This window comes from Pollicipes pollicipes, unplaced genomic scaffold (assembly GCF_011947565.3).
Source record: "Pollicipes pollicipes isolate AB1234 unplaced genomic scaffold, Ppol_2.1 Scaffold_4881;HRSCAF=5763_pilon_pilon_pilon, whole genome shotgun sequence".
In the NCBI taxonomy this organism is placed as follows: Eukaryota; Metazoa; Arthropoda; class Thecostraca; order Pollicipedomorpha; family Pollicipedidae; genus Pollicipes; species Pollicipes pollicipes.
The window spans coordinates 52,887,186-52,914,661 of record NW_023596576.1 but is presented as its reverse complement, the minus strand read 5'-3'; the positions used below and the strand labels follow the sequence as shown (position 1 = coordinate 52,914,661).

The window sequence follows — 27,476 nt, the reverse complement described above, 5'->3', positions numbered from 1 at the left end:
CGGATAATTGCGGCGCCGGCGCGCAGGTAATGAGCGGCTACGGAGACAGCAGCGGCCGCACGAATTAAGGAGATGCAGTCACGCGAGACAGCGCAAAAACGTCTCCGCCAGCCCAGGCACGCGGAGGAGACGCCCCTGCTGCGACCTCCCGCACGCAGGCGAGGAGAAGAGACGGCTCTGTACCGGGCCCGCGGCGCCTCCGACGCCCATACCAGCGGGTCACAGCTGGGAAGCGTGAGGGAGGCGCCGCGAGAGTGCGGGCCGCCGCGGGCTGAGATAGGAGCTATGTGAACTGTCAGAGACCTCACTGGGCGGGGTAACTAGCACAGCTCAGCAGAAGGAAGCTGATGGGTGTGGCACGTGGCGTGCAACCGGCCTGCACGACCCCAAAGGCTGACTTGAAGAACGGTTCAGACTGCAGAGATTGCAGATATTTCAGACATGGCATGGTACTCGCGTGCCGTTGCGGAAGAGACTGGTCGTCCGAAAACGCCTCTGTTCCACAAGGCATGGGCGCTGGGACCGGGCTGATAGAAGCCGTTGCTGAAGTGTAAGGGGATGGCGTGCGGTGTGCTCTGACCTCCAGACACGACCTTTGCTTGGTTGCGCTTCAGCAAACGACGATTCAAGACGTATTGGGTTGATTTCCGACGATGACCTCGGACAGCACGGCGCAGCTCTGAACTGACCCCGAGTCAGACTTGGTGGAGGCGTGACCCTAGTCAGGAATCGATTCCGACGGAGCCGACTCCGGTGGCGAGATGGACCTGTACCACATGGCAGCTTATGTGGGACATACACTCGATAAATAAGAGCTTGGTACACCCATATTCTGGTTTTTGCACTAAAATCGGACCATAAAGGTAGACTATGGACTAAAAAACACGAACATCTACATGTTGACATCCATATTCCATTTGCACCAACTTAGATTCCTCACGATGTGTAACGGATTTCAAGCAATCAAATGCACTCAGTACCCAGTCCCGCTCACATACATTTTCAAAGAAATTGATTTTTCCATGACTTACGGTAAACTTTGCTGATTCTGGCGCCGATGCTGACTCCAAAAGGCGTCAGGTGCAAATCTGCTCTAAAAAAGCTCACAGGTTACCAGCCCCACACCCTTTTAGTCCTACCATTATAAGAACATAAAACCAACTCCGCCCCTCACGAACACACACCTTTACTGCTCTCGTTCCTTTACGCGCGAGCTTTACTGGCACTGCCGTGCATTAATACCGTTCAATTGCAATCCGTAAGCGTGGTTTTGTGTGAGGGGATGTTTTCCACACTAGAACGATGTTGGCCGTGCCAAATATTACCGAACAATGATCGTAAATTTAAGACCCGAAAGCACATAGACTGTCGTGCAAATGCATCCATCCTGTTGAAGACTATGTTCTCTACATTGTAAATGACCTTCGTAGTTCCAATGACCTTTGAGAACAATGTTTTCATTAAAAAGTTATGCGCATATAAACAGTCACAAAAACGAAGTAAATCCAAGCCAGCGGACAAGTGTGTTAAACTTGGCCCAAACTTGTTTTGGAGAAATTTCTGGGATCAACTCCCACGCCAAGCAGTAGTGGTGGTGTGAACTCTGACCCTCACAGTCCGACAGAACACTCTCATTTCGGCGGGAACATTTAGACTCTTGCGGCGAAAGTTTAACGCGCCGCAATGTCCGCCACGGTCCGGCCGCCTCCTGACCCTCATCTGCCCCTGACCCTGCCCGCCCCCGGCCGCAATCCAACTCAGGCAAGGGGAAATAACAAGTGCTGAGACAGACCCACCCACACCGCCGCGGATGGTTTGCAAAACGGCCATTCCCACCAACTGACCCACGCCGGCTGAGATCGGACACCAAATTTGGAGAACAGAAACATCACATGGCGCTATCCTCCAGCAATTATCCCCAGAGCTGAGCGTTTCTCGTCGACGGCACCGTTCTCGGCTAGGCGTGGGCGGCTGGGGCGTCTGCGGCGGGCCGAGCAGCGGTGGCCCGCGGCGCGTCTCTGCCTCCCGGCGGAGGGCGCGGCCCGTCATTGAGCACCCGTCCCGCTGCTCGGGGCGGGTGCGAGCGGCTGCGAGCGACTGCTACAAAACAGCGGAGTAGTGCGACCTTTGCTCTTAATGTTCAATTGACGGTGCCGCACCACCATGGCACGCAGCGTCGCCTAAAGTTAACAGTGCGGCCCTCCAACTGATTACGGAGAAAGTGCGGCAACTTTCTACGCGGTTTCCTCCCCCCCCCCCCTAAATATTATCACGTGGACCTTGGCTTCAAGTTTAGGCAGCCGATTAGGAGTATCATGATATAGCATCGCCATGATCAGAGCACGCGACCTGATCGAGTAGCCAAAATGCAAATGAGACCCGCCCCAAACTGGCAAGAGTCACCCCAAACAACTAGCAAGAATAGCTGACATGAGACTGACCAATGACACAACAGGACATCACATCCACGCCGGTTGACCTGTCAGAAGAGAACTGCCACCCTCCGTACCCCGGTGCCGGGTGGCCGGTCAGAAGAGAACCGCCACCCTCCGTACCCCGGTGCCGGGTGGCCGGTCAGAAGAGAACTGCCACCCTCCGTGCCACGGTGCCGGGTGACCGGTCAGAAGAGAACTGCCACCCTCCGTACCCCGGTGCCGGGTGGCCGGTCAGAAGAGAACTGCCACCCTCCGTGCCACGGTGCCGGGTGGCCGGTCAGAAGAGAACTGCCACCCTCCGTGCCACGGTGCCGGATGACCGGTGTGAGCGTGGGGGTCACCTCCCCGTTGGCGGCTCTCCGCCGGTGGCTAGACCAGAGTCGAGATGGTCTGTAAAACTTTACGGTCTTCCTTTACGGCTCAATCATCCAGCCACCGACGCGCCAACGTCTCCGAATAGCAAAGGGGTCGTAAACAAAGCGACCGGATAATGTACCGTCTGATTGAAATAGACTGAACCGAGTCCACCTCAACGGCTTCTCGTTCGGTTTCCATCCCACAATGAGTGCCTGTCATTTCCAATGGGCGCCTCTGTTCGCAGGCTGGTGCGCGGGGATCAGTGGGGGCCCGTATGATTATCTCTGGCCGGCCGGTGCGCGTGGTAAAACACGGCAACGTCCTGGACGACGAGAGGCTCAGTCGGTGGAGATTTCATCGGAATGCTCGCCGGAGCGGCTGACGCAGCGTGAGCATATGGTCAGCCGGCGGCATTTCTGCGTCTGTCCCGTAAAGTCACAATGGCGTACACATATGATACATCGGGAAGCCGTTCCGCATCCCCCACTAGCAAAGGTCACAACGACATAGCCCGGCCTCCTCCATACTCTGGATGATAACGGTTCCACGAACTGTAAAGAGTTATTAGCTTGCCGCAATGGGAAAAATAATCACCAACAGCACGCGTTCGCAGTCATTTTTCGCGGCGGACTACTTGGTGGCCAAGTATGACGCTTACAAATAGATCAAATGGCTGTCTAAATGGGTTGTACTGACCTGGGCGGACATGTCCATGCGAGTGACAGGCCGAACCCCTTCTGACGTCGCTGAATGCTGATGTGGTGGTACGGCCCTGCCGGCACGCGCTGCGCCTCCCAGGGGACGCTGAGCGCGCGGCCCGCCTCTTGACCGGAGCTCGCTATCCTGCCGCTGGCGGCGTTCGGGTGGACCAGGAACGCCGCCGTCCGCCGGCCGGCCTCCTGACCGACCAGGGCCCTCCGGCGCTGCTGCAGGGGCGGGGCTGCAGGCCGGCCGCTGTCCGTTGCGCCCGGAGCCGACCCCGGCGCGACCTGGGACGTAACTTGGGCCGGCCTCTGGCTGAGGACGGGGCTCGGGACCGGCCTCCGCCCGAGGACGGGGCTCGGGACCGGCCTCCGGCTGAGGACGGGGCTCGGGACCGGCCTCCGGCTGAGGACGGGGCTCGGGATTGGCCTTTGACCCGGCACGGGTCCTGAGACCCGCTGCCTGCCCAGTGTGGGGCATGTGACGGAGCCGCTGCCCGGAGCGGCGTCACCCCCCAGCTCCGGAGCCGGGGGCGACTTCGGTGCCGGTCGACGGTAGGTCACGACCGAGCCGCCCGCGCGAGGCTCCTCCCATGTCCGCTCCTGCCAGGGGTCGCTGCAATCTGGAAGACGCGGGCGTTCGTGTGAGGCTTACAACAGCTGCTAACTGTATGCCAGTGATATCAATTCATGTCAAAGACGCTATCTCTGAGAGTAGCCCTGCACATACGACGGCGACATCTGGGAGTCACACAGCTGGGCCGTCTGATCAGATCGAACATGACCACAGCAAACGAAGTGCTGCACTCGGCTTTGATGTCTTGCTTCTCCGTTCTGCGTTTTTGCGCTACGTGAGCTGCGCACAGTGCGGACCGCTGTGAGATCAAAACGAGGAGATTGTCGCCGAAAGTACCCAGAGCTAAGCCCCGGAGTGATGTCCAAAACATCGTCTTGTTCCTCCACCACCCCATTGTGCGTTGAGCTGCTGTAAGAACAAAGCTATCAGTGCATCTTACTGAGCACACCTTGAGTTGCTTTGTTGCACGGCTCGAAGTTAAAACGGAAAATGTCCGACCGTAGGCAGCACGGCTGCCGTCTCAAGCGAGACAGCCGTAATCCACATTTGTACAACTTCGAGTTGGTTGCATACGTTGATAAAAATGACGCGGCCATGAGCAGAATTAGGTTACATACGGTACACATCCGCGCGCAAATTGCAAACAATTTCCAGGGATGAAATGAGCGTCGTTCTGTTCTAACCTGGACCGGTATGATTTAAGTGTATATATCACAAACGTCCACTCGAGCGTAAGGATTGCAACATATTGATTACCTTTACTACGAAAAAAGGATAGTTGGTAGCTTCTGCGCTTTTAACCCCAGCGCATCCAGCTACCGGCGAAAGGAAAAACAGCGTAAACGTATGCTTTTTCCGTGACTTATTGATATTCAGCCGTCAAATAAGCGCAATTACTGCGTCTTTCAACCCGTTTGTTTGTTTTTAACACAAGTCGCAACACAAGCACATTGACAGACGTCGTGTATGTGCTGCAAAATGCAGTCATAAACAGATTTGAGCGTTGGACCTCTGGTTATTTTGGCTTAATGTAGAAATTCACAGCGGCAGCCGAATGCAGCAAAACGCTACATATGAGGCTTTTACGTCAAGCTGCTTAGAAAACGTGTTGGAGTGCCTACAGTACATGCAGCAGATATGCGTTTTTGCTTTCGCGCTTCTTGCTATAAACTTGTCTGGACTTGTTTTAAAAACCTTTTTGTCTTATTCTTCGGGATATTCCGAAAATACATCGTGCTCAACAATGTTCGCGTTATTTACCATTTATGTCCATCGATATACCTGGACACAAACAGATAATGTTCCTTGCAACCTTCGCATCGCCGCGGCGTTAGTTTTCTATGTTTTCCCAATATCGCAGTTTTAAAACGACGAAACATCAATACAAATGTTCTAAAATAAATGGTGGTTGAGAGCTAAGCTTTGCTACCTTTAGGCAACATATTAACGGTTAAATTCGTGCAGGCATCTGCGATGGATCGGAAGCGGACTGTGGCGCCGGCTGCAGACGCTTCGATGGCAAATTCCAGGCCGCCTCTCCGCCAAACACAAGCCACCAATCGCACGCGTTCTCCGCCAATCAACAGCCAGAACTAGTACTGGGCCCGATGTAACCCACAAATCACATCCCGCAAATTTGAGTCGCCGACGAACTGGCACCTCCAATCCGCAGTGAGCATCGCTGCCATAGTTTTGCTTTGGATAATTATCTCGACACTCGGATGCACGAGGATGCGTAGCGCCGCGGTATGTTGCCAGGTTCGTAACGAGAGGGTGGCGGGTTCGGTTCCCGTGGCGGCAGCAGGCTTTTGCTTGGGCCCACTTTGCACGCTTGCGCCGGATTTTCTGGAGCAGTTCATAGGCATTTAAGTAAAGTTATGAGATGTTCATGCCGCGCAAAGCTCAGCCATGATTTATTTCATTGTACGGTCAGGTGCCGGTCATGATAAGAACCCGCGCGGGCATTCGGCCTTTCCGTCAATATCGTCGGCTCTGGACATACGCTCCTTGTATTTAGCTGGGCCCGAAGCCTAGCCGGTATCTACGAGTTGTCCGGATGTGATGTGAACCACGTCGCGTAGAAGAGCCTACCTCGAAACAAAAATAACCGGACTTCAACCACCTTGTTTCGGGTGGCTTGGTGTTCTTCGTTTTACCTGTATGTGTCTCAATGTGTAACTGAAATAGAGAACACCATTCTACCGGTATTTATATGATAGTGCATGCCACATACCTGCACCAATACATCTCAGCGGCATTGTTATCTCCGCCTGGTCCTCTAATTGTTGGCACGTGGCCGCTGTGACCTCCCCTCCCCCGCACCAACCTTCACCACAGATTGAGTCAGGGGCGGATCCAGAGAGAGTGGTCACGGGGCCCATGACCCATCGTGGTACCCCGAAGTGACCCATAGGCTCCGAAGGGGCCCGTAGGTGACCAAACAGGTACAGTTTTTTAACACAAAACACAAAAAATTCGTTGGATTTCCAGGCCACCGAGAAGAGCTGCAAACGAGAGTGAATGACCTTCGAGAAAAGATAAAAATCTTCAATTATGGAAAAAGTTGTTTATTGGAAATTATAAGCCTTATCACGCTGTCCAGAGTCCTATCCTGTTTCCGGGGACCTATATGCCCACTTGCAAGGTCATTTCGATCGTTAAGGAGCCTTCCACGTTAGCCCTGACTGCTTTGCGTTTGCTCGGAGGGACCTGCACGGCTTCTGTGCTCTTCATGCTAGCGTGCCGGGGCGCTCTTGTCAATCAGAGGCCTTCCACGGATTCTTTCCAGTCGCCAGAAAGGCTCTGTGGGCTATAGCAGGGGACCCCCATGTTAACTTGCTCGGGTATTCTCGGTGGCTCGGGGGCCCTTTACGTTGGTTTCGGTTCACCTACCGACACGCTTGCGATTTGCTCGTGGGCCCTCTGCATTGGTCTAGGACGCTTCCAATTTTAGGTCACCTGCTTAGGGCCGTATGCTTTTGTCGGGGGCTCATCTGTTAACCTGCTTATGCACACTCTGTCGGTCGGGGCCCTCTAAACTGGGTCCAGGGTGCTTTCCATTTGAATGGAGGGCCTTGCACACCTGTCGGGGCCCCATCTGTTAACCTGCTCCGGCACACTGAATTGTTTGGGGGCCCGGCACATTGGGTATTTTAATGTAGGGACCTACGCTCTTGTCAATGCCATCTGATAGCCCGCTCGGATACACTCGATCTTTCGGGGGCCCTCTACATTGGGCCTTGGGGAAGCCCTATTTGAATGGAGGCCCTACGCACTTGTCTCTCTGTTAACTTCTTTGGCCAAAGTGGATTGTCCGGGAGCCCTGCACATTGAGTCTTAGCGTTTGAATTTAGGGGCCTGCGCTCATATCGGGGCCATCTGATAACCTGCTCGGGTACACTCCATCTTTCGGGGGCCCTCTGCACTGGGTTTTGGGCACTTGTTACTTCAATGGAGGGACCTACGCTCTATGCTCTTGTTGCGGCCCCTTCTGATAAGCTGCTCCGGTGCATCCAATTGTTGGGTGACCTCTACGTCGGGTCTTGGGTACTTGCTTTTTGAGTGAAGGTCTTCTCGGGGCCCCATCTGTTAACATTCTCGGGCACCCTCGATCATTCGGAGCCCTCTACATTGTGCCATGGGTATTTCACATTTGAATGGATGGCCCTACACTCTTGTCGGCGGCCCCATCTGTTCACCACCTTTGAATTTAGGGCGCTGCACTCCTGTCCGGGGCCGTCTGGTAATCTGCTATGGTACACTCCATATTTCGGGAGCCCTCTGCATAGGCTTTGGATACTTCTTTTTTGAATGGAGGGCCTAACGCTCTTTTCGGGCCTCTTCTGATAAGCTGTTGAGGTGCATTTTATCGTTCGGGGGCCATCTGCATCGGGTATTGAGTGGTTCCTATTTGAATGGAGGGCCCTACGCTCTTGTTAGAAGCCCTATCTGTTGAGACGCTCGGACACACTTTATCTTTCGGGGCCCCTCTTTATTGGGTCTTGAGGACTTTCTTTTTGAATGGGGGTCCCTGGGCTCTTGACGGGGGCCCGATGTACTAACCTGCTCGGAAACTGGCCACGCGCTCATGTCGCCCCCCCCCCCCCCCATCTGTTACCTCCTCGGGCACACTCGATTAGGAGCTAAATAACTATCTAGTTAAATATATTGTCTCGAAGCATAAGTGCCCGGGGTGCGATGGGTGTCATATATGCATGCCTGGGTTTTCAGGGGTTTGCACGTGAAGAAATATGGTTTAAGAATTCAAGCGTAAACTGCGCGAAAAACGTGGGAAGTACATGGGTTTTGTTGAGAAGTCCATGCGTGTTACTCGTTTCATTTGTGATGAACACCTGCGAGATGCTCAAAATGAAACAGAGAATAAAATGAACTCTTCGGCGACCATTTTTTTGACAGAACACGCTAAAGTCAAAATCCGAGGAAGTACGAACCATTTCCCTTTAGAGCTCAAAGGTATCTTCAAAGTACGGCACCATCCAGACAGGAAAAATGGTGGATCTATTTTTATAAGAAGTTGGCGACCAGACGTCAGTGTACAGGACTCGTCATGAACGATTATTTGAATGTGGCTAGTGTATTGATGTGTTATGCATGCTGGCTTAAAATCGCCTTCATGTATCAGTGTTGTCTGACGTTTGATACACGATGTCTGTTTAATTGAAATCGTTTGCGTGTAAAAGTGATGCGTGATGCGACGTGCGTGTTAACTTGAAATCGCTTGCAGAAGTAAATGATGTGTTACGCGTGACGACTGTTAACTTGAATTCATTTGCATATACAGGTATTTCTCGCGCATTTTAATTCTCAGTTATATGTCCACTGAATCGCAGAAATGACTGGCAATTGCTCCTTGTTTAATGTCCTGCATGTTGGTGGTCTGTAAAAACTGTGGCTAGCTATTTTTTTTTTAAGAAAAAACTGAAACGTCCAGTAAAATCGGCAGAGAAATTTGAATTTGTTATTCTTTTCGATAAACGCATGTAGCCGAAATATCACATTTATCTTTCCATTTTCCTCTTTCTTCTTTGAGAAATAAAGTGATGAATGTTGTTTTTGGCGCTAACAAGCCCTCGGGTGGAGGGCAATTTGAGCCGGGACGGTTTTTCCCGAATGGTTTCCAAACGGCACGGCGTATCCACGCTAAATTTTGCACACCTGAAGACAACTGAATAGCAGATTGTTTAGTACAAAAAAGTGAGACATTCCTTCTTAGGTCGCTGACCTATGGCAAGTTTAAGTCAGGCCATGGACTCAGCGAAGTCAATTTCTAGGGAATCCTTCAATATGATGTAACAACGGAGTGTTAGACGAATCCCTACATCCCTAGGATCCTTTCTTAGGCAACACAACAATTAAATTAACAAATTATTTTGACCTAGGATCAGGTACAAAGCTCAGATCAAGGTCAAAAACCTATTTTATTACTCTATAGGTTGGTGTGTGTCTAGTTTCTGGTGCTCATTTCCAATTAAATGGTAAAAGGAACCACATTTTAATCTTCCATGGACTTCTTAACGGTCAGAAAAGGTCACTGACCTAAAACGGCCTAGTTCAACATCCTGTTGTCAGGAAAGCACTGCCTAACGTAATCTTTACCGCTTATTCAACTGCAAAATTGAAAGCAGTCTTGTACGATTGTGGCCACTACGACCTTCAAAATGCCAAAAAGGTCACCAACCTTAAATGAGCATGACAATTTTTGCTTAGAACATATATCTGGGTTCTAGGGAAGCTTTGAAGACCAGCCTGGATTTTGACCTTGTTTGATCTTATTTGACCAAAAGGTCGTGAGCTACGAACTTTAAACTTTGACTTAAGTAATTTCACGCATAGGCCAATAAACTCTGTGAATTTTGGTGTGTCTGGCTTTTTTAGTTTCTGAGATCTCAGGGGGTCAAATTGACCCCTACCCGAATAAAAAGTATCCAACCGGCCACCCGGACGTGTACTAACACCAAAGTGCCGTGGTCATATCAAATCAGAACGGACCAGGTCACAGTTCATCAGAACATACGGTTGTCAACCTGCAAATGTGATAATCTGTTTGGGGACGGCGTTATATGCGCACAATATCGTAACTTGCCCATTGTAAAGTTTGCACTTCCAATGTGTTGGAACCTAGCCTGGGTAGGTATGGTTTCTGTGACTTGCCACGGCCAGAACGGGCGAGGGTGACGTACCTGCAGTGTGCCGCGGCCAGAGCGGGTGAGGGTGACGTACCTGCGGTGTGCCGCGGCCAGAGCGGGCGTGGGTGACGTACCTGCGGTGTGCTGCGGCCAGAGCGGGCGAGGGTGACGTACCTGCGGTGTGCCGCGCCCTGCCGCCGGCGGGAGTGCGGACGGCGAAGTGCCGACTCCGTCCGATCGACTCGGCCAGTAGTCGGAACCAGCCAGTGATCTCAGTCGTCATGATGTTGGACACGCCGAACGACATGCAGCCCAGCAGCTCGCTGCGCCTGCGAAGGACGGCGGGGCGAGCGTCACGTGCGGTCCGCCGGCTGGCATCGGGTGCCGCGTGGTGCAGTGAACAACTGACCCGGAACAGAATTGCACGCATATCGCACAGCCTGGCAGGCTGCGGCGCACGCAGCGTCACGAGGTTCGATCCTGAAAGATGGCCCCGGGAGATATTGCTAAACGCCTGCTGCATATTCAGCAGAGGTTCTGTCGTAGAATGTTGGAGAACACCATTAATCCTAGCCCGATGTGAGGTGAAATTTAATTGGATGTAAGTTTTCTGGGCCTCAGCGTTTATTCTAGACTGGCATTGTCAAGGCATTCTCACTAACCACGATCGCCTACGGATCGCCTATTATTCCATTCTATGTCATCCCAGCATCTAGTTTAACCGTTGCATCAAATACATTTACACGGCGGTTGACACCTCTGATTATCATCAATCTTCATTTAAGTAACATTAAACTGGCATTTGCATCATGACACAACAGAGCACATGAAACGCTCCATGAATTTCGTAATTGTCTGGGACATCTGTCGTGTTGCACAGAGAGTCATAACGGTAAAGATTTCCAGCCATCACCAAACAAAACGTCATCTTTTCCTCGTTTGCAACATGCCGCCTTGCTGTCAAATCACGGATCAAGACCGCATCACATTACGGCCGGGTCCAGTGAGTGTGCCCAAGCGTACGTTAAGGACGTTCACGTTAAAGAAAAAAACTAACAAAATATATGTTGACCTGGTGAAACCTCTGAAGCTCACCATACATGGCCTTGTATCACTAGAATGTGATTTATTTGACACCGACTGCAGTTTTGGTGAGCATACCTAGCGAGGTCCACGGATCTTTGTATGCAATCACTTGGGTAGCTGTGGGTAATTGAAAGTTTGAATGCTTTGCGGTGTTTTTTTACGACAAATATGCGTGATGTTAGCGGCGTCGTTCCTGCTCTGTTGGCGCTAGTGGTCCTGCTGATAAAAACACAATATCCCCTCATACCTTGGCCTCGGGTCTCACGTTTCCTCAAGAGACTAAGTGCGCCGACAAAAGTCTTTGAGCTAAGGACGTACACAGCTGCGTTAGTTACAGTAAGTTATTTCATTTAAGGCGAATGCACGTGGTGGTTGTTCTACGCCTAGTCGTACAAGAAAAAAAACCCAAGCACAGCACATAGATACACACATACGTGCAGATACACATTTTCAGTCAATGTGTCAGGGATTTAAAACAGTCAAGAATGCCTGGCGCGGCGGGGCACAGACGGCCGTCGCAGGCAGCCGGTTCCGCGCGACGGCGGCGTGGTACGGAAAGTGCCGCTGGGTGACGGTCAGTCGGACGCGTGGAAAATGTAGAGAGCCGGCACCGCCCGAAACGCCGAGTTTGGCGTTAGGAAGACTCGGCGCGCGTTGCAAATGGAGCACGCGGTGCACTAGATTCGTGGACGTGCAGTGTCTCTGCACCAGGGAGCTAGAATCGCTTTTAAACTAGGGTGAGAGTGAAAAATTCTATCGCAAAAAGACCGTGAAGGAGTGACAAAAATCAATTCCCAAAAGATGGAACTTATGAGCTCGTGATTGATGATTCAGCAAGCAAAGACATCTTTTTCAAGTTGGCATGGACGTAATATCAGAAACCTGACAAAACTGTTTTGTTTTTTAACATCTTAGTCCATTTAAGTGAAACAGAATACATTACAGCGTAGTAGTTTCGTGCCAGTGTAATGAGCGCAAAAACTATTAACACCACTAATTTGATGCTGCACTTTGTGCTTCCCTTCCACAGCACTTTTAACACAAAACAAAGCAAACAAATTCAATGACAAAATAACAACAGAATATTCAACAAGCATAAAACACTCAAACAAAAAAAACTTGGACTCCTACACATCAGCCCCTCGCCAAGTCAAACACAATAGGCATACCTCTGCCCTCTTTTAAGATGGGTCATGGAAAACAAACATTTTGTCATTGTTCCTTACAAAATACCAATGCTAAATTCGATGAAAGTAGCCTAACTATGCCTAGCCTAAAGATGCCTTACTTCATATCATCTTGTCTAAACTGTTTGTATCACAGTAGCAGTTGTGAGTTACTGATTCTTGCACAATTCCTATTGCCACTTGCCTTGCACTTAAGCAACTTAACCTAACTTAGAGCAGCCCATATGTTGAACATCATCTCAACTCATCTATCTGTTGACGGCAGCACTTGCGATAAAAACATGATAAAGCTCTTTTTTTTTGCTGATTTCAACTTCCATTTTTATTCAGTGCATTTGTGTATGCTCGTTGACGTCAGACAAAGTTGACAACACAGAAATGAAAACACTTTAAATCACTTTGAACAACTTATTCTGACTGCCGTGGTTAACCTCTGTCAAAGGCAACAATGGGTATGCTCCACAAAACAATCGCTCTTCTCCAAAAGTAGCATAACTTTTAGATGACCGTGCCAGTTTTGCTGCTTGACTTTTCAGCTGCAGCAAAGGCATCTATTAAGGCTTGTCCATCCATGTTTAATGACATAGTTTGAGATGCTGGCTTCACATTTTAAATGGGATGATCCGATTATTTGCTTAGTGCTGATATTTGCCTCATATTATGATTGTTATGCAGCTTAGTGTCCCAGTGTTAAAAATATAGTACATATATGCAGTACAGTCATTTACCAGTCAGCAAATCATGACAACTATGGAACAAATCTGGTTAAAGCAGCCATGAGGGACCACTTCAAGAAATTTGGGACAAATAATCAAGAATATGGTACAAAATAATCCCATTGCATGCCTTGTGGCATCACAATTTGTCTTATGACAAAACTCGATTGATTAACACAGAAAATGGCTAACTCTGGTTACCAATCATGTGTTGAAAGCAGGTAAAGTAAGCAATTACTTGTTCCACAGGAGACTTACTGGCTTTTTCCTGCTCCCCAAAACAAAAAGTCAGTACCTTTTGCATGGTCTGCTGGCAGACAGAGCCATCCCACTCCCCCCCCCCCCCCCCCGCCCAATATAAATATCAACCATGCCCACCAACCTATGAGCTTGAAATGCGAAACAAGTAAGAGGTGTGCATGATAAACATCTCCAGAGGGCAGAATTACGCCATCCAACACTTCTGTATTAACCGCGTCAGGTCAGTCCCAAAGCTCTATACGACAGCATTAAGATAGCCTTGTCAGGTAGCCTGGTGAGTTAGACACTCGAAGGGCTTAGATTTATCATTATTGAGCACCGCCATGAACCAAGAAAACGGTTAACCGAGCGTTTAACGGGGCAAAAATGTCGGTAAAAATAATTTCCGTGGTTCAAACTGTCTTCTTTATTCCCTGTGAATTGTTCATTCTTGGATGCATATCAAGCATGTTTGAGCGGCTGGCAAGTTAATCCAAGTGATGTATCAAATACGCACAAGTTTGCAGTTGGAGCATGCTGTAGAGAAATTGGTCAGCATTTTAAGCAACAGACGCTACCTCTTAAGGCAATAAAAAAGGAAGGAAGAATGAAGTGGTATCACACTCGTACGATACCAAGAAGAACAAAAAATGGTTAACAAAATCTAAAGGCTGACACTTTCCTGGCCAAACTTTGTAATTAGCTCATTTGACTTAAAATCTGTTAACATAAGTACTCAAATGGCGATATTCATCTTGTAAATTTTATTTACAAGACATTTCTTGAATTTTTCACTCCTACATTTCGGGAATGATGCAATTCAGAGGTCAAGCTTCCTCGGGAAGAAAGAAATACGCGGAGTCAAATTGTTTGCCAAGCCTCGCCGTTGTTTGCACCAGGCTCTGCCTTCGTGGCGTGGTGGAGACCAAAAAATAAATAAAAAATACCGGATGCGTGAAAACGTTGCATTTGGCACACAGCTGCCGATTGTGATGCATTTTGTAAACAAACCAAACTTAATGCGTGCAAGCAGCTGAAGTCGTTTGGGTTCTTGGGCTTGGAGGCACCTGGCGCCTTTGCTCTGTGCATACATAAACATGATTCAGATGTAGGTGAAGCAGGACATATCCATAGATGTTCAAGTTCTGTGGAGCCTCGTTTATGCTTGGTGATTTCAAGTGAGCTCGGTTTTGGATGACATCTGAAAACCTCACAAAGAAAAATAGGGGTTTGGCAAGTGCGATTAGAAAATGTCAGGCAGGAGGGAGAAATTCATACAAAATATGGAGAAAAGGAGTGAAAATTCCTCCTCATAGGGTGTTGCTTTACACCCAAAGTCGGCAATTATATGACACTGCCCTGCACACATTCAGGCAGCCCCGGTGGTGCAGGAGACCCGCGCCGCTACGCCAGCCGGGAGCCTTCACGCTTCCCCATGCATCTGGTGTTCTTCATTTCGCGAGGGGCTCTTTGCTCTGCTGTTTGCTTTAAGCGGAATGCATTAGTCGCATACGCAAACGTGAAAACTTGTGCATAACCGCTGCCCAAACAGGAGCAGCTTTTAATATATCTACACTGGCTATATATCGCCTCCAATGTTCCTGGCTTCAACTGTGGGCCTTTGGGATCCTGGGTAAAAATAACTTGAAATCTTGATTGGCCTTAATTCACTTAAACAAATTCCATCACTGGGTACCTACTCTGCAAAATCAATCAAGTGCTCCAACCGCGCCCCACATTGAAGCTTGCATGTCTTTCCTGTCATCGCGATCGTGATTTTGACACACAATAACCATCTCTAACAACAACTTGTCAACGGGCTCATCTAGCATTGAAGCGACATCGCCGAACCCCCTTCGGCCGGCTGTCAGCATTCGAACAGAGCCCAAATGCCTCGTAAAAGCTTGCCAACACTCGTTGAGCCACGGTTTATTGCCTACACCAATTCACTTTGCAACTGTTGTGTATATGATCCGTTAGAACACCATTGTGATCATGACTCCGACGGCTCTTGTTTGCGAAGCCACTATTTGTCCGTTGTTTCACGGAGGCTGCTATTCATCCGTTTTTCACCGAAGCTGCTATTCATCCGTTGTTTCACCGAAGCTGTTATTCGTCCGTTGTTTCACCGAGGCTGCTTTTCGTCCGATATTTCACGAATAGCGGCTTCCCAGGGCTGCTATTTATCAATCGTTTTACCAGCGGAAAACTCGCAATGCATCCAGCGCAATGAAGCTAAATAAACGTCGTTGCATTGCCATCGCTGTAATAGTAATATCAGGTAATGTATCAAGCTTATTTGCCTTTTGACAACTTACGCCTCGGGTTCGTTAAGGGCTGGGTACATGCAAGACATTTATATCATGTAAGGACGTCTTTTACCTTGTTTGCTTGCGAAGTGAATACGAATGCAAAATTTACGTTTAAGTTTTCGTGCGGATGCTCGTCGAAAAACCAGCGCTTCGTTCCTCGCAAGTTATGTCCCTACTTCCCCAGCCGGCACCCGGGAGAGCTCGCAGTTTTAAAATATCTGAACAACCACAATGCAACTAAGACCAGGCGCTGTGTCCTAAACAAACGTGTACTTGATTAACGTTTCCGTCGTTCACATAAACTCGGACAGACATTTTGGAGCCGAACCATGACCTGAATCGGATAATTCAAATATGCTTTATTTGTTTCTGATTCTGATTCATACACAGGAGAAGCGAATCAAAAACGAAATAACCTCGATTCGGATCGCGGCAAATTCGGATCGCGATCGATTCGGATCGCGGATCGGATCGCACGCAAATACGCGGCATTTTATATATATATATATATATATATATATATATATAAATGAGTTAAGACACATCTTTCCCAAAGCATCCGTGGCTTATGGATAATTTTGAGAGTTGAATTCGTGACCATGTAAAAAAAATGATGCATGAACAACGAGCACCAAGCAAAGTGCGCACTGTAGGCATGTATTATGTCGGCATTGGGTCAGTTGGTGGGTACAGCAACATGCGCCAAGCACGACCTAGTGCCTGTATGCATACGTTGCGTCATTACAGTGATAACAGATAACATAGGCACAGCATGCGCACAAGGATGCCGACATTGTATTTATTTTCCCATTCCTTAGTGTCAGTCTACCTCGTGGTATGGGTGGATGTGAAGTCTCCAAGCATATATGTAAAGTTTTGTGTTCCTCGTAGCTCCTTCAAGGGATATGTTACGCTGCAGAAAAGTGCATCTGAATGCCGCATAAGCCCACACATTCTGAAAAGTTCCTGTGCGCCTCAAACAACGTTTTAGCACGGACACTGAAGGTGTCTGAGAGTGAGCAGTTCCATCGACAAGTAATTGGTACTTCCACACGGGTATACAAACTTTTTGTCGCCGACTTAATTGCGGGAGGAAAAATTATCGTCAGCAGGGTAACACGATGTCATATGACAAAATGGTCGTGACGTCCATACCCAGTAGCGTCATCGCGAATCAGCCTATCGCCAGTGTCTCTTTCATGACTCCAATTTTCGATACCATGCACACAATAGTTGTGCACTCGATGCGCTCAATTATACACTGTCCCTCAAGCCAATGTCAGGATGAGTGCTGCTGCCAGGAAAGCAGGCGCACCTGCCCTAGACTATGGGATAGTCCAATCACAACAGGAGTTTTCTTCCATCTTCGGGATTTGCCGGCGCCTCAAGTTTAAACTCGTTCTACGGGCTGGATTTGCTTCCCTCGACCGCACAAACGAAAAACCTCGATAGCCAGGGCAGCAGAATACATGGCAGACTTCAAACCAGTGACAAGCAGCTGTGGATGACTTCCAATATGGAGGTCTCCTCGAGGCCATGCCCCCTTATGAAAATCACGTCCGCGTTTCAAGCCCATCTCAACCGCCATCAAACTATCCACCATACCTTAGGCATACTCGGTGACATGCTTTGCCTGGTGGGCGCCCTCCGCCGTGCCCCAACAAAAGACTTGTATTGAAATTCGTTAATAGCTTTACATCAGGCGGCTAGTTCTTTCTGAACAGGATACTCGCCGTGGCATGACGGAGGAGGGGGGTAATGCGACCATCCCCTGTGGTTTTTTCGAGGATGCCAATGCGACGTACTGCGCAGTCCCGCTCAAATCTTTGCTAGTCTCTGTGGCATCCACTGCACGCGTTTTGACACCAAAAACGTTTCCCTGGCACTTATGGTTTCAGAGAAGCGTTGTTTCTTTTTACGAGCACTGCAAGACGCTCCAAGGCCAGCGAGTACGGCGAGCAGCAAGGGACGATTCTGCAGACCGCCCGCGGAGGGTTGGCACTGCTACATGAACGAAGCCTTACATTAAAAATAAACGTTGAAAACATATAAACTACATGCCATTGTACTCATAGCACAACAAGGAACACGCCTCTTTGTGTTCCACGTAACTGCACTGCATGGTTTCCTATATATGAACATGCCAAGCTGATATACTTTGGTTTTCAAGACAAGTTGACCTTACACTTAGTCTAGTGGGGTAAATTAACAATAGAAGACACATTACCAATCTCGAGATCCCGTTAAAGACAGTTCAATGTTTGTTTGTCTTTGCAATGCTCTGCCTTTCTTAGTTTGCAAGCGTCAAGGAATCGCCCACCCCCCTCTTGTTAGTCCGCGATAGGTGAACCGGCGAATCAGGGAAAGCGTTAAAATTATTGGCTGTCATCCCTTTTTATTGAATTCACACATGCTAGCATAAAAATCTTCATCTCAGATAATGGAACCATCAGCTGTTACAGCAGAATGGCGCATTTTGTTACCAACATCCAAACATTGGTAGAAATTTAACCAATAAGTCAAAATTGCCCTCTGCATTCAAGTGGCGTGCAAATCTAAAGTTATCTGCAATATTTACAATGTATAACGCAGGAGTATCGATTCATATTGATTTCTGGGACACTATCCAATTTTCATGTTGGGTTGGGCCCCTTCAATGTTGATTCCCCCCCCCCCCCCAGCCAACATTTCTAGCTGGAAAACTAAAAGTATGCGAAAAAAGCGAACTGTAACCGAAAACAACTTTCTCTGGGCTTTAGTTATTGAAGATTACCCAAGGGTTGCAGCCTCCTCCTAATCATGCATAAAAAACAACGCTTACGCTGACAGAAATTGTAATTATGCCACCACTACACAAACTATCTTGATTTCTTCTATGAATGTAGACTGCATGAACGATAGGCTGTCTGCCTTCACAACCTGCACTTAATGTATACAATGGTAATGTCGATGGTTCAGTAAGGATAATTTTTCAATGCAATGTTAGCAAAAATTGCAATGAAATATACCATATTTGCATCCATGCAATGCTGTGCTCACAAGTGTAAAGAAAATATGATATGAATGGGCACTGCAAAAGGAATGATTTTCAGAGCTTTTATGTTACAGCAAGGCGTGATACCATCAGGAAAAAGCCAACATTGTTCTCAGAGACAACTGTGATGTCTTAGTCCAGCGGTTCGGGTCAGCTCTATCAGAGAGAGACGCGTAGCGACGCGGCGATCTGTATTAGACCGAGTCCAGTGGCGTCCTGCCCAGAATTATGCGATGCACCCCTAAATGTAGATGTCTCCCAGATTCGTACACTTCTTCACAGTGTCCTAGAATTGCCCAAATTGTTCTGCCCTCCAGAAATGTTTATCATGCATACCTGTTTCTTGTTCCGCATTTTAATCTCGTAGGTTGATGGACGTGATTGATCTTTAGATTTGGAGGGTGAGTGGGATGACACTGTCTGTCGGCAAACTGTGCAAACTGCGGTACTGACTTTTTGTTTTGGGGGACCAGGAAGAAGTGTGCACTGAAAAAGCCAGTAAGTCTCCTGTGGACCAAGTAATTGCTTACCTTACCTGCTTTCAACACATGATTGATAACCAGAGTTAGCCACCCTCGGTTTTAGTCCATCAAGTTCTGTCTTAAGACAACTTATAATGCCACAATGCATGCAATAGGCTTATTTGTTTCATATCCTCGATTATTTGTTCCAAATTTCTTGAAGCGGTGCCTCATGGTTGCTTTAACCAGATTTGTTTCATAGTTGTCATGATTTGCTGACTGGCAAATGACTGTACTGCATATATGCATTATATTTTTAACACTGGGATACTCTAAGCTGCATAGCAATTATAATATGAGATAAATATCAGCGCTAAGCATATAGTCAGACCATCCCATTTAAAATGTGAAGCCAGCGTCTCAAACTATGTCATTAAATATGAAGTGACAAGCCTAAGTAGATGCCTTTGCTGCAGCTGAAAAGTCAAGCAGCAAAACTGGTATGGCCATCTAAAAGTTGTGTTACTTTTGGAGAAGAGCTATTGTTTTGTGGAGCATACCCATTGTTGCCTTTGACAGAGGTTAACCACGGCAGTCAGAATAAGTTGTTCAAAGTGATTTAAATTGTTTTCATTTCTGTGTTGTCAACTTTGTCTGACGTCAGCAAGCATACACAAATGCACTGAATAAAAATGCAACTTGAAATCAGCAAAAAAAAAAGAGCTTTATCATGTTTGTATCACAAGTGCTGCTGTCAGCAGATAGGTGAGTTGAGATGGTGTTCAACATATGGGCTGCTCTAAGTTAGGTTAAGTTGCTTAAGTTCATGGCAAGTGGCAATAGGAATTGTGCAAGAATCAGTAACTCACAACTGCTGCTGTGATACAAATGACTGTACTGCAACAGATTAGACAGGATGATATGAAGTAAGGCCTCTTTAGGCTAGAAATAGTTAGGCTACTCTCATGGAATTAAGCATTGGTATTTTGTAAGGAACAATGACAAAATGCTTGTTTTCCCTGACCCCATCTTATAAGAAGGCAGAGGTATGCCTATTGTGCTTGACTTGGTGATGGGCTGATGTGTAGGAGTCCAAGTTTTTTTTAAAGTGTTTTATGCTTCTTGAATTTTCTGTTGTTATTTTGTTATTGAATTCCTTTGCTTTGTTTTGTGTTAATGCTGTGGAAGGGAAGTGCAATGTGCAGCATCAAATTATTGGTGTTACTGAATTTGTTATGCTCATTACACTGTCATGAAGTTGGTATGCTTTAATGTATTCTGTCTCACTTTAGTGGGCTCAGATGTTAAAAAGCAAAACTGTTTTGTTAAGTTTATGATATTACGTCCATGTCAACTTGAAATAGATGTCTGTTTGCTGAAGCACCAGTCACTAGCTCATAAGTTCCATCTTTTGTAAATTGAATTTTTCACTCCCGGACGGTCTTTTTGTGTTGAAATTTTTCACTCCCACCCTAGTTCAAAAGCAATTCTAGTTCACTGGCTTCTTCACAAATTTAGAGGGGGGGGGGGGGGGGAGGGCCGGAGTCTTGAACTGAATAGGAAACTCCGAACATCCCTGATTTGTAAATCTTTGCGACTGGCAACCATTCCCCATCAGGACAAGAGCAAAAATAGAATAAATTGACACCTCAGAACCATTGTCTCCTGTCAGTCCCCTTCATGGGGAGTGCCATCAGACTTGAAAATCGAACCCATGGTTCCTTTCAAACGGAAGACGGTTGGTCGCTTGTGACTGCTACAGTGTGTCAACAGCTTTTTCGGTGTCTTGGAAAGGCGGTTTGGATAATTACAGGTGAATTCTTTCCTTGATCGGATCATCCCGCCGACCGCCCCTGAACTGTCGATGCCTATTGTTCCTGAGAATAAGATGCTGAATCGCGGCACCGCCAACGAGGTGAACAAGGCCAAAAATTAAACCCCACGCAGGTAGTCATCACACTGCCATGCGAATGCCACATGCAAATTTGCAGTGCACTGAAAGTCCCTCCCTCCTACCTCATATCAGTCGCATCGCAACGACTAAAACATCCCCTTGCGGCCAGATGAGCCCCCATATCTAGACCTTTTTCGGTATTTCATAATGTCTAGTTTTTGACATTATGAAATACACTGAGAGGGGGCTGGTAAAAATGGCGAATCGGCCGACCGGCCGCGCCATAGGAAATATACTGATTTGTCGCCGACCTGTCACCGAGCCGGCCGACCAACTAAAAAACATAGGATCTCTTTGTCGCCGGGTGGGAACATAGAAACATAGAAAACATAGAAAAGATGCCATGGTGCCGTAGAGTACGATGAAGAGTCTATGGAAAGGTTCGCTTGTGTTGTGCGACGGAATGTATTATTATCATGGAGGATAAAAATCTGTGCATGGAGGCTTCATGTTGAATTTTCATAGTGTGCTGTTTTATTTCGTCTTGGCAGTCACCAAAATTTTATGAAACGTTTTTTTTTTGCATGAAGCTTCGCCTGAATATATACGTTTTTGTCGCCGACCTTATCCACCACGTCGGCAGGTTCAACCACCCCCGGATTTTCATGTGCTCTATCGCTTGAAGGGAGGGCGGCGCGGACAACTGCTTCCATCAACTATAGGGTAATGTAACATTTGTTCGGCGTTTCCCTCCACCAAACCCGATAGGTGCTGCATGGAAAGAAATGCAAAAATGCAAAATGCAAATCCCAGAGCCCACGCGCGTCTGATTTTTGGTGGAATCCTCTAGTGATTGTATTTTATACAAAGGAAAGACGTTGGTAAGCTAATTTGTGCTCCAGACGATCTCAAAGATAACAGGAGCATATGACCACACACCTACTCACTTACCAGCTAAACCCATATCTTCCCTGGCTTCCTGTCACAAGCCTATGGCATCGAATGCAGAGTAGATTACGCACATCCCTGCAACTTGCCAAACTGCAGGAACAGAAGCCACAATAAATATCCCACCTGTGGCAGACAAAGATAGAACACCAAAATACCATTTGTTAAAACCATAGGCTATAAATTTATGTTTTTTTTTATTAAAAGTAAGCTTTTTTGCTTTCAGCAGAAATCTTGGCGGTATTCGCCCCGAAGACCAGCGTTCTAAAGTGCGCGAACGCCGCGCCTCTCATGAATATGTTTATCCTTAAAACATACAGCGGCCTCAAAGTGCTGGGTGAGATCTGCATGGTGGTAGGCCTGTGAGAGTAACCAGTGGTACCCAGTAGAGTGTGACCTCAAAGGCAAGTCTTCCGAGTTATGTTTTTTTTTCTGGAGCAAGGCTGGTTTTCATTTTAGGTTTGCGGCCTTCTTGAGCTTGTCCTGCCTATTTGTGCCCGCGTTTTGGTGTCTCGCGCTTACCCGTGTAACTCTCCAACACATGTTGTGTGTTACCGTGGTGCGTTGTAGGCCATTTGAGGAAAAAGGCGAGAGTCCAGTCAGATTTAAATTCAAACGCCTTCACCTATCTTATCGATGACGCCGGTGTATTCGGACACGTGTGTTCGGTGCGTCTCATTGCTGCGGCATATTGAGTGCAATCATGCACAATCCCTCATGCTGTCCCGCGCACGCATGACACAGCGCGTGCCAGCACTATGCCAACATCGGTGGATATAAGGTTTGGGCTACTGTCTACGTCTCGAACGTACTATACCAACGGTGCTAGTATAGGTACTGCACCAACGGTGCTAGTATAGGTACTATACCAGCGGTGCTAGTATAGGTACTATGCCAACGGTGCTAGTGTAGGTACTATACCAACGGTGCTAGTATAGGTACTATACCAACGGTGCTAGTATAGGTACTATACCAACGGTGCTAGTATGGGCACTATACCAACATTAGCGCAGTGTCAGTAGCACAGCCCAATGAAGGAGTGTTTGTTGTGAACACCGACGGCTGCAGGCTCTCGAATCAAAGGCAAGGAATAAAAGAAAATGTAAATGGTTGCCTGCGCTCTGCCTGCATTAGATAAATAAGAACTTGTCTCTGTGTCGCATGAACTTTTTAATGAGTACATTTGTCCTACCTCGGGAGCATGAACAGCGGTGCAGCGCGAACACTGTTACGTGCGCCACGCCAGCGGGTCCCGTTACCTTATGAAAAGGTGTTGAGTTTGTATTGCAGCGGGGCTGGTACGAGCTCAGGAGTGGAGGGGGGGGGGGGGGGGTACCGAAAAAAGGCTTGCTGGCAACTGGTCAAGCGGGGTTAACTTGATCTGTGGCAGCTATATCAGGCTACTGAGCGACACGCAAAACCCTCCTCAATTCTATCTGGAGAGCGGACCTTGGGGAAAATTATCCGGTAAACAACATCGGCTTGCTTTGAGTGATGGGAACATGGAACGCGCGTGGAACTCCATTAAGCACTTACTATGAACATACAACATCTATTCAAATCAATCGGAACATTTGTATTCAATTTGGGTGAGATGAAGCGGTGGAGGTATCCCGAGGATGAAAGAAATACCCAGACTGGCGCGGGAGCAGTGAGATAAAACAGCGTGTTTGATTGGTAAGAGTAATATCCTGCTGCGACTCTGTGCTATCGTTGAGCTTCTGCGCTACCTGACATACTGCTTCTTGCCAGGCTAGATTCCTGTTAAGTGCGTTATAATTCTATTATTTACCAGAAACGTTGAAATGCGTCGTTGAATGTACTACAAATGGGCGCAATGTTGAGCCGCAGACAAGAATCCGCTCACTGTGTACCAGAAATGTGAGATCTATAGCTTGAATCAAATCAAGCTTCAACCACCGCAATTTTCCGTGATTCCGAACCGATAATAATCCTGATCAGGATCATGATGGCATGAATCGCGAATAAAGACGGCTTTAACAAGCGCCCGGGTGACCGGATAGATACCCTTCGCTCGGGCCAAGGTGACCCCCCCCCCGAGATTTCGGGAACTAAGAAAGCTAGAAACACCAAAGTTACAGGGTGTGTTGACCTGCACGTGAAATTCTTTAGGTCAAAGTTTTAGGTTCCTAGGTCATGACCTTCGGGTCAAAAAAGGCTAAACAAGGTCAAGTTCCAGGTTGGTCTCCAAAGTGCCCCAGAACCTAGATAACCGCTTCTAAGCAAAAGGTCATATGCTCATTCAAGATCAGTGACCGTGTTTGACCTTTTGAAGGTCAAGGTGACCAAAATCGTACAAGATTGCCTTGAGTTTTGCATGTGACTAAGCGACAAAGATTACGCTAGACAGTATGTTCCTAAAACAAAATGTTGACCTGGGTCATTTTAGGTCAATAACCTCTAAAAAGTCCATGGAAGATGCATAATGCAGTTCCTGCTATCAATAAATTCGAAACGAGCACCAGAAATTATCCCATACAGCAAGCCCTAGAGTAACAAAACATGTTGGTTTTGACCTTGGTGTGACCTTCATACCTGACCTCAGGTCGATGTAATTTGCTCATTCAACTGCCCTATTGCCTAAGAAAGCATCTCAGAGATGTGTGGCTTCGTCTAACACGCCGTTGTTGGATCAGATTGAAGGATTCCCTAGAAATTGCTTTCGCTGAAACCATGGCCTGATTTTGACCTGTCATAGGTCAGCGACCTTGCACGGTACATCCAAACTTTTGACGTCAAGCGATCCACTATTCAATTTTTTTTACAGCTATGCAAAATTTGGTGCGGCTATGCCACGCCGTTCGGAAACCATTCAGGAAAAACCTCTGTGGGGGGGGGGGGGCCCATTTGACCACTACCCGAGCGCGTGTTAAAACTAGAACGCAGTTTTTATCACCTGCATCGCCATCACTTTCTGACACTACCTGGCGGCAATCTTGTTTAGTTAGCGGTTGGTGGAAGTGCCGGCATGCCAGCAGCAAAACTAGGACATTTTTCTGCCCTTGACACTTCGTAGCATATTAACCTGACGATCTGTAGCACTAATAATCAGGTAATTGTATGAGCGGCACGCCAGTTGCCATCCTTGAACCTGGCTACTTTCAATTATCTCTTACATAGCGATTTTATCATGACGACATTTATGGACTATTACTTACCCCTTTGGTCACGCTTGATTATTTGTTTTTTAATTGGTTTCAGTTTTGGAGCTGGGAGTGTCGATTCAGTCGTTTTCATGTCAGCGTTGTATCTACTAGTGCCGGTATTAACATAAGGTTCTGCGTGCAACGGTGGACAGAGGCACTTCTGGTCGCCTGTTGGGGGTGGTTGGAAGGTACAATTAAAAAACCTGTTCAGCTCTTGAGTGACATAAACCATGTTATGATGTGGTCATGAGCAGGACCCACTTCATGGCCTGAAATGTTGCGCCTATGTTTGAGCTCCAAACGTGCATCATAATTATGATTCCATGAAACCAATTGAAAAGGTAGCCCCTTTTGGTTCTGGCTCCATGTCAGTGACAACAAACACCTCCGTCTCGCCGCACACATTACACTTCACATCTGGGCCGGGTGCAAGGCTTCATCGACGGGCCTGCCCTCGGCACCGGATCTCTGGAAGGGTCTCAGTTTCAAGGCCATATCTCAGCACCTGCTCGCGAGTCCCTCTTCACCTGTTCTCCACCGCCGCGGAAGGACCTACCCTCTGCGCTGGTGACGGCGCCGCGGGAGGACCTACCCTCTGCGCAGGTGGCGGCGCTGCGGGAGGATCCACCCTCTACGCAGGTGACGGTGCCGCGGGAGGACCTACTCTCTGCGCAGGTGACGGCGCCGCGGGAGGACCTACTCTCTGCGCAGGTGACGGCGCCGCGGGAGGACCTACTCTCTGCGCAGGTGACGGCGCCGCGGGAGGACCTACTCTCTGCGCAGGTGACGGCGCCGCGGGAGGACCCACTCTCTGCACAGGTGACGGCGCCGCGGGAGGACCTACTCTCTGCGCAGGTGACGGCGCCGCGGGAGAACCTACTCTCTGCGCAGGTGACGGCGCCGCGGGAGGACCTACTCTCTGCGCAGGTGACGGCGCCGCGGGAGGACCTGCTCTCTGCGCAGGTGACGGCGCCGCGGGAGGACCTACCCTCTGCGCAGGTGACGGTGCCACGCCGACACCAGCAGCCGTTTACAGTGGTCCTCCGGCAGGAAGTCGAAAGAGAAGCGTTCGTCGAAAAGTGGCGCGTTGGTATGCCGCACCAGCCGGGTTCGGCAGAAGGAGCGCTCGCTGCTGTCCGGGACCAGTGAGACCTGCCAACGCAAGCACACGAATGTCATCTCTCTGGGCGCTACGGCGTTTTCATTGTTCGCTGGTGTAGGTCGTTATGGAATGTCTTTGTAAAGCGGGTCTTTTACCTGCTTGAAAATTGCAAGTTTCAGTTTGCCTTTCTCTTACGTTTTAGGGGCAAATAAGGTTATCATATGAAACGTTCTGCGACGGGAAGAACCTAGTACAGGTAATACGCTCCACCGATTAATTGCGTCCACATGCCTAACCAGAAACTACAGTCACCTCGTTCCTGCTCAATCCTCTTCAAAGCTGTTCTACGTTATTCATAGCCTGTTAATCATCATAAGTATATCGTATACCCCCGGACAAGTATCATTTCAGTACCGTTCCGCACGGCAGTCAGCAGTTCAGCACTGCGGCATGGGACAAACAGCAATCAGGCGGCATCCCGTGGGACAGGTGGCACTCCAACGCCGTAACACTGGGTAACCAACGGGATATTGCCTTGCTCTGCAGCGTCGGCCAGATTTGCAGGCTTACTCCAAATTTGCTGTCATGTTTCGCTGAAAATCGCATTTACCGACTCAATGGACCATACAAAAACAAGGAAGCAGCACACAACCTCAATAGTCAATCATTCATGCGCTGATTTATCCCCCTCCGGGCTCATGCATTCTAAGTGAATGAGAATGCTCGGTTTGGATGCTGCCAGGCGGTAGTTGTTTCCTATTTTATTAAGATAACGATGAAGTAACTTTTCATCACGCAACCGTTTAATCGCTAACATACCAACATGTTAGCCTTTCCCGGCAGTCATGCCTTGGATTACTTCCGGACGTTGTTTTTGACATTATGCAACACCATGCATCAGCGGGAGTCGTAACACAGATTTCAAGAGGCCACAGAAGCGTGAAATTACACCATTCTCACACAAATCACTGTTCGGACTGTCGCCTTGGTACAGTGCGCTGGTATGTGCACAAGTTTCCAGCCAGCTACTCTCCGGCCGTCGTCGGGCGTTATCGATTCTTGAGAAAGACTGCATGAAGCTTGGCTTTCAGCCTTGTGTGCACTAGTCCGTCT

The 27,476-nt window shown here is 48.2% G+C and overlaps 1 protein-coding gene across 1 annotated transcript in view; it reads right to left on the bottom strand.

The window, feature by feature from the left end:
• Positions 1–27,476, bottom strand: part of LOC119100588 (uncharacterized) — a 76,881-nt gene that overhangs the window by 15,420 nt on the left and 33,985 nt on the right. The window contains exons 9-11 of the mRNA XM_037223669.1: positions 26,250–26,413; positions 10,391–10,545; positions 3,489–4,116 (exon numbers count right to left, since the gene is read on the bottom strand). Coding sequence (XP_037079564.1) covers positions 3,489–4,116; positions 10,391–10,545; positions 26,250–26,413 — 947 coding nt within the window. The remainder of the gene's footprint in view (positions 1–3,488; positions 4,117–10,390; positions 10,546–26,249; positions 26,414–27,476) is intronic.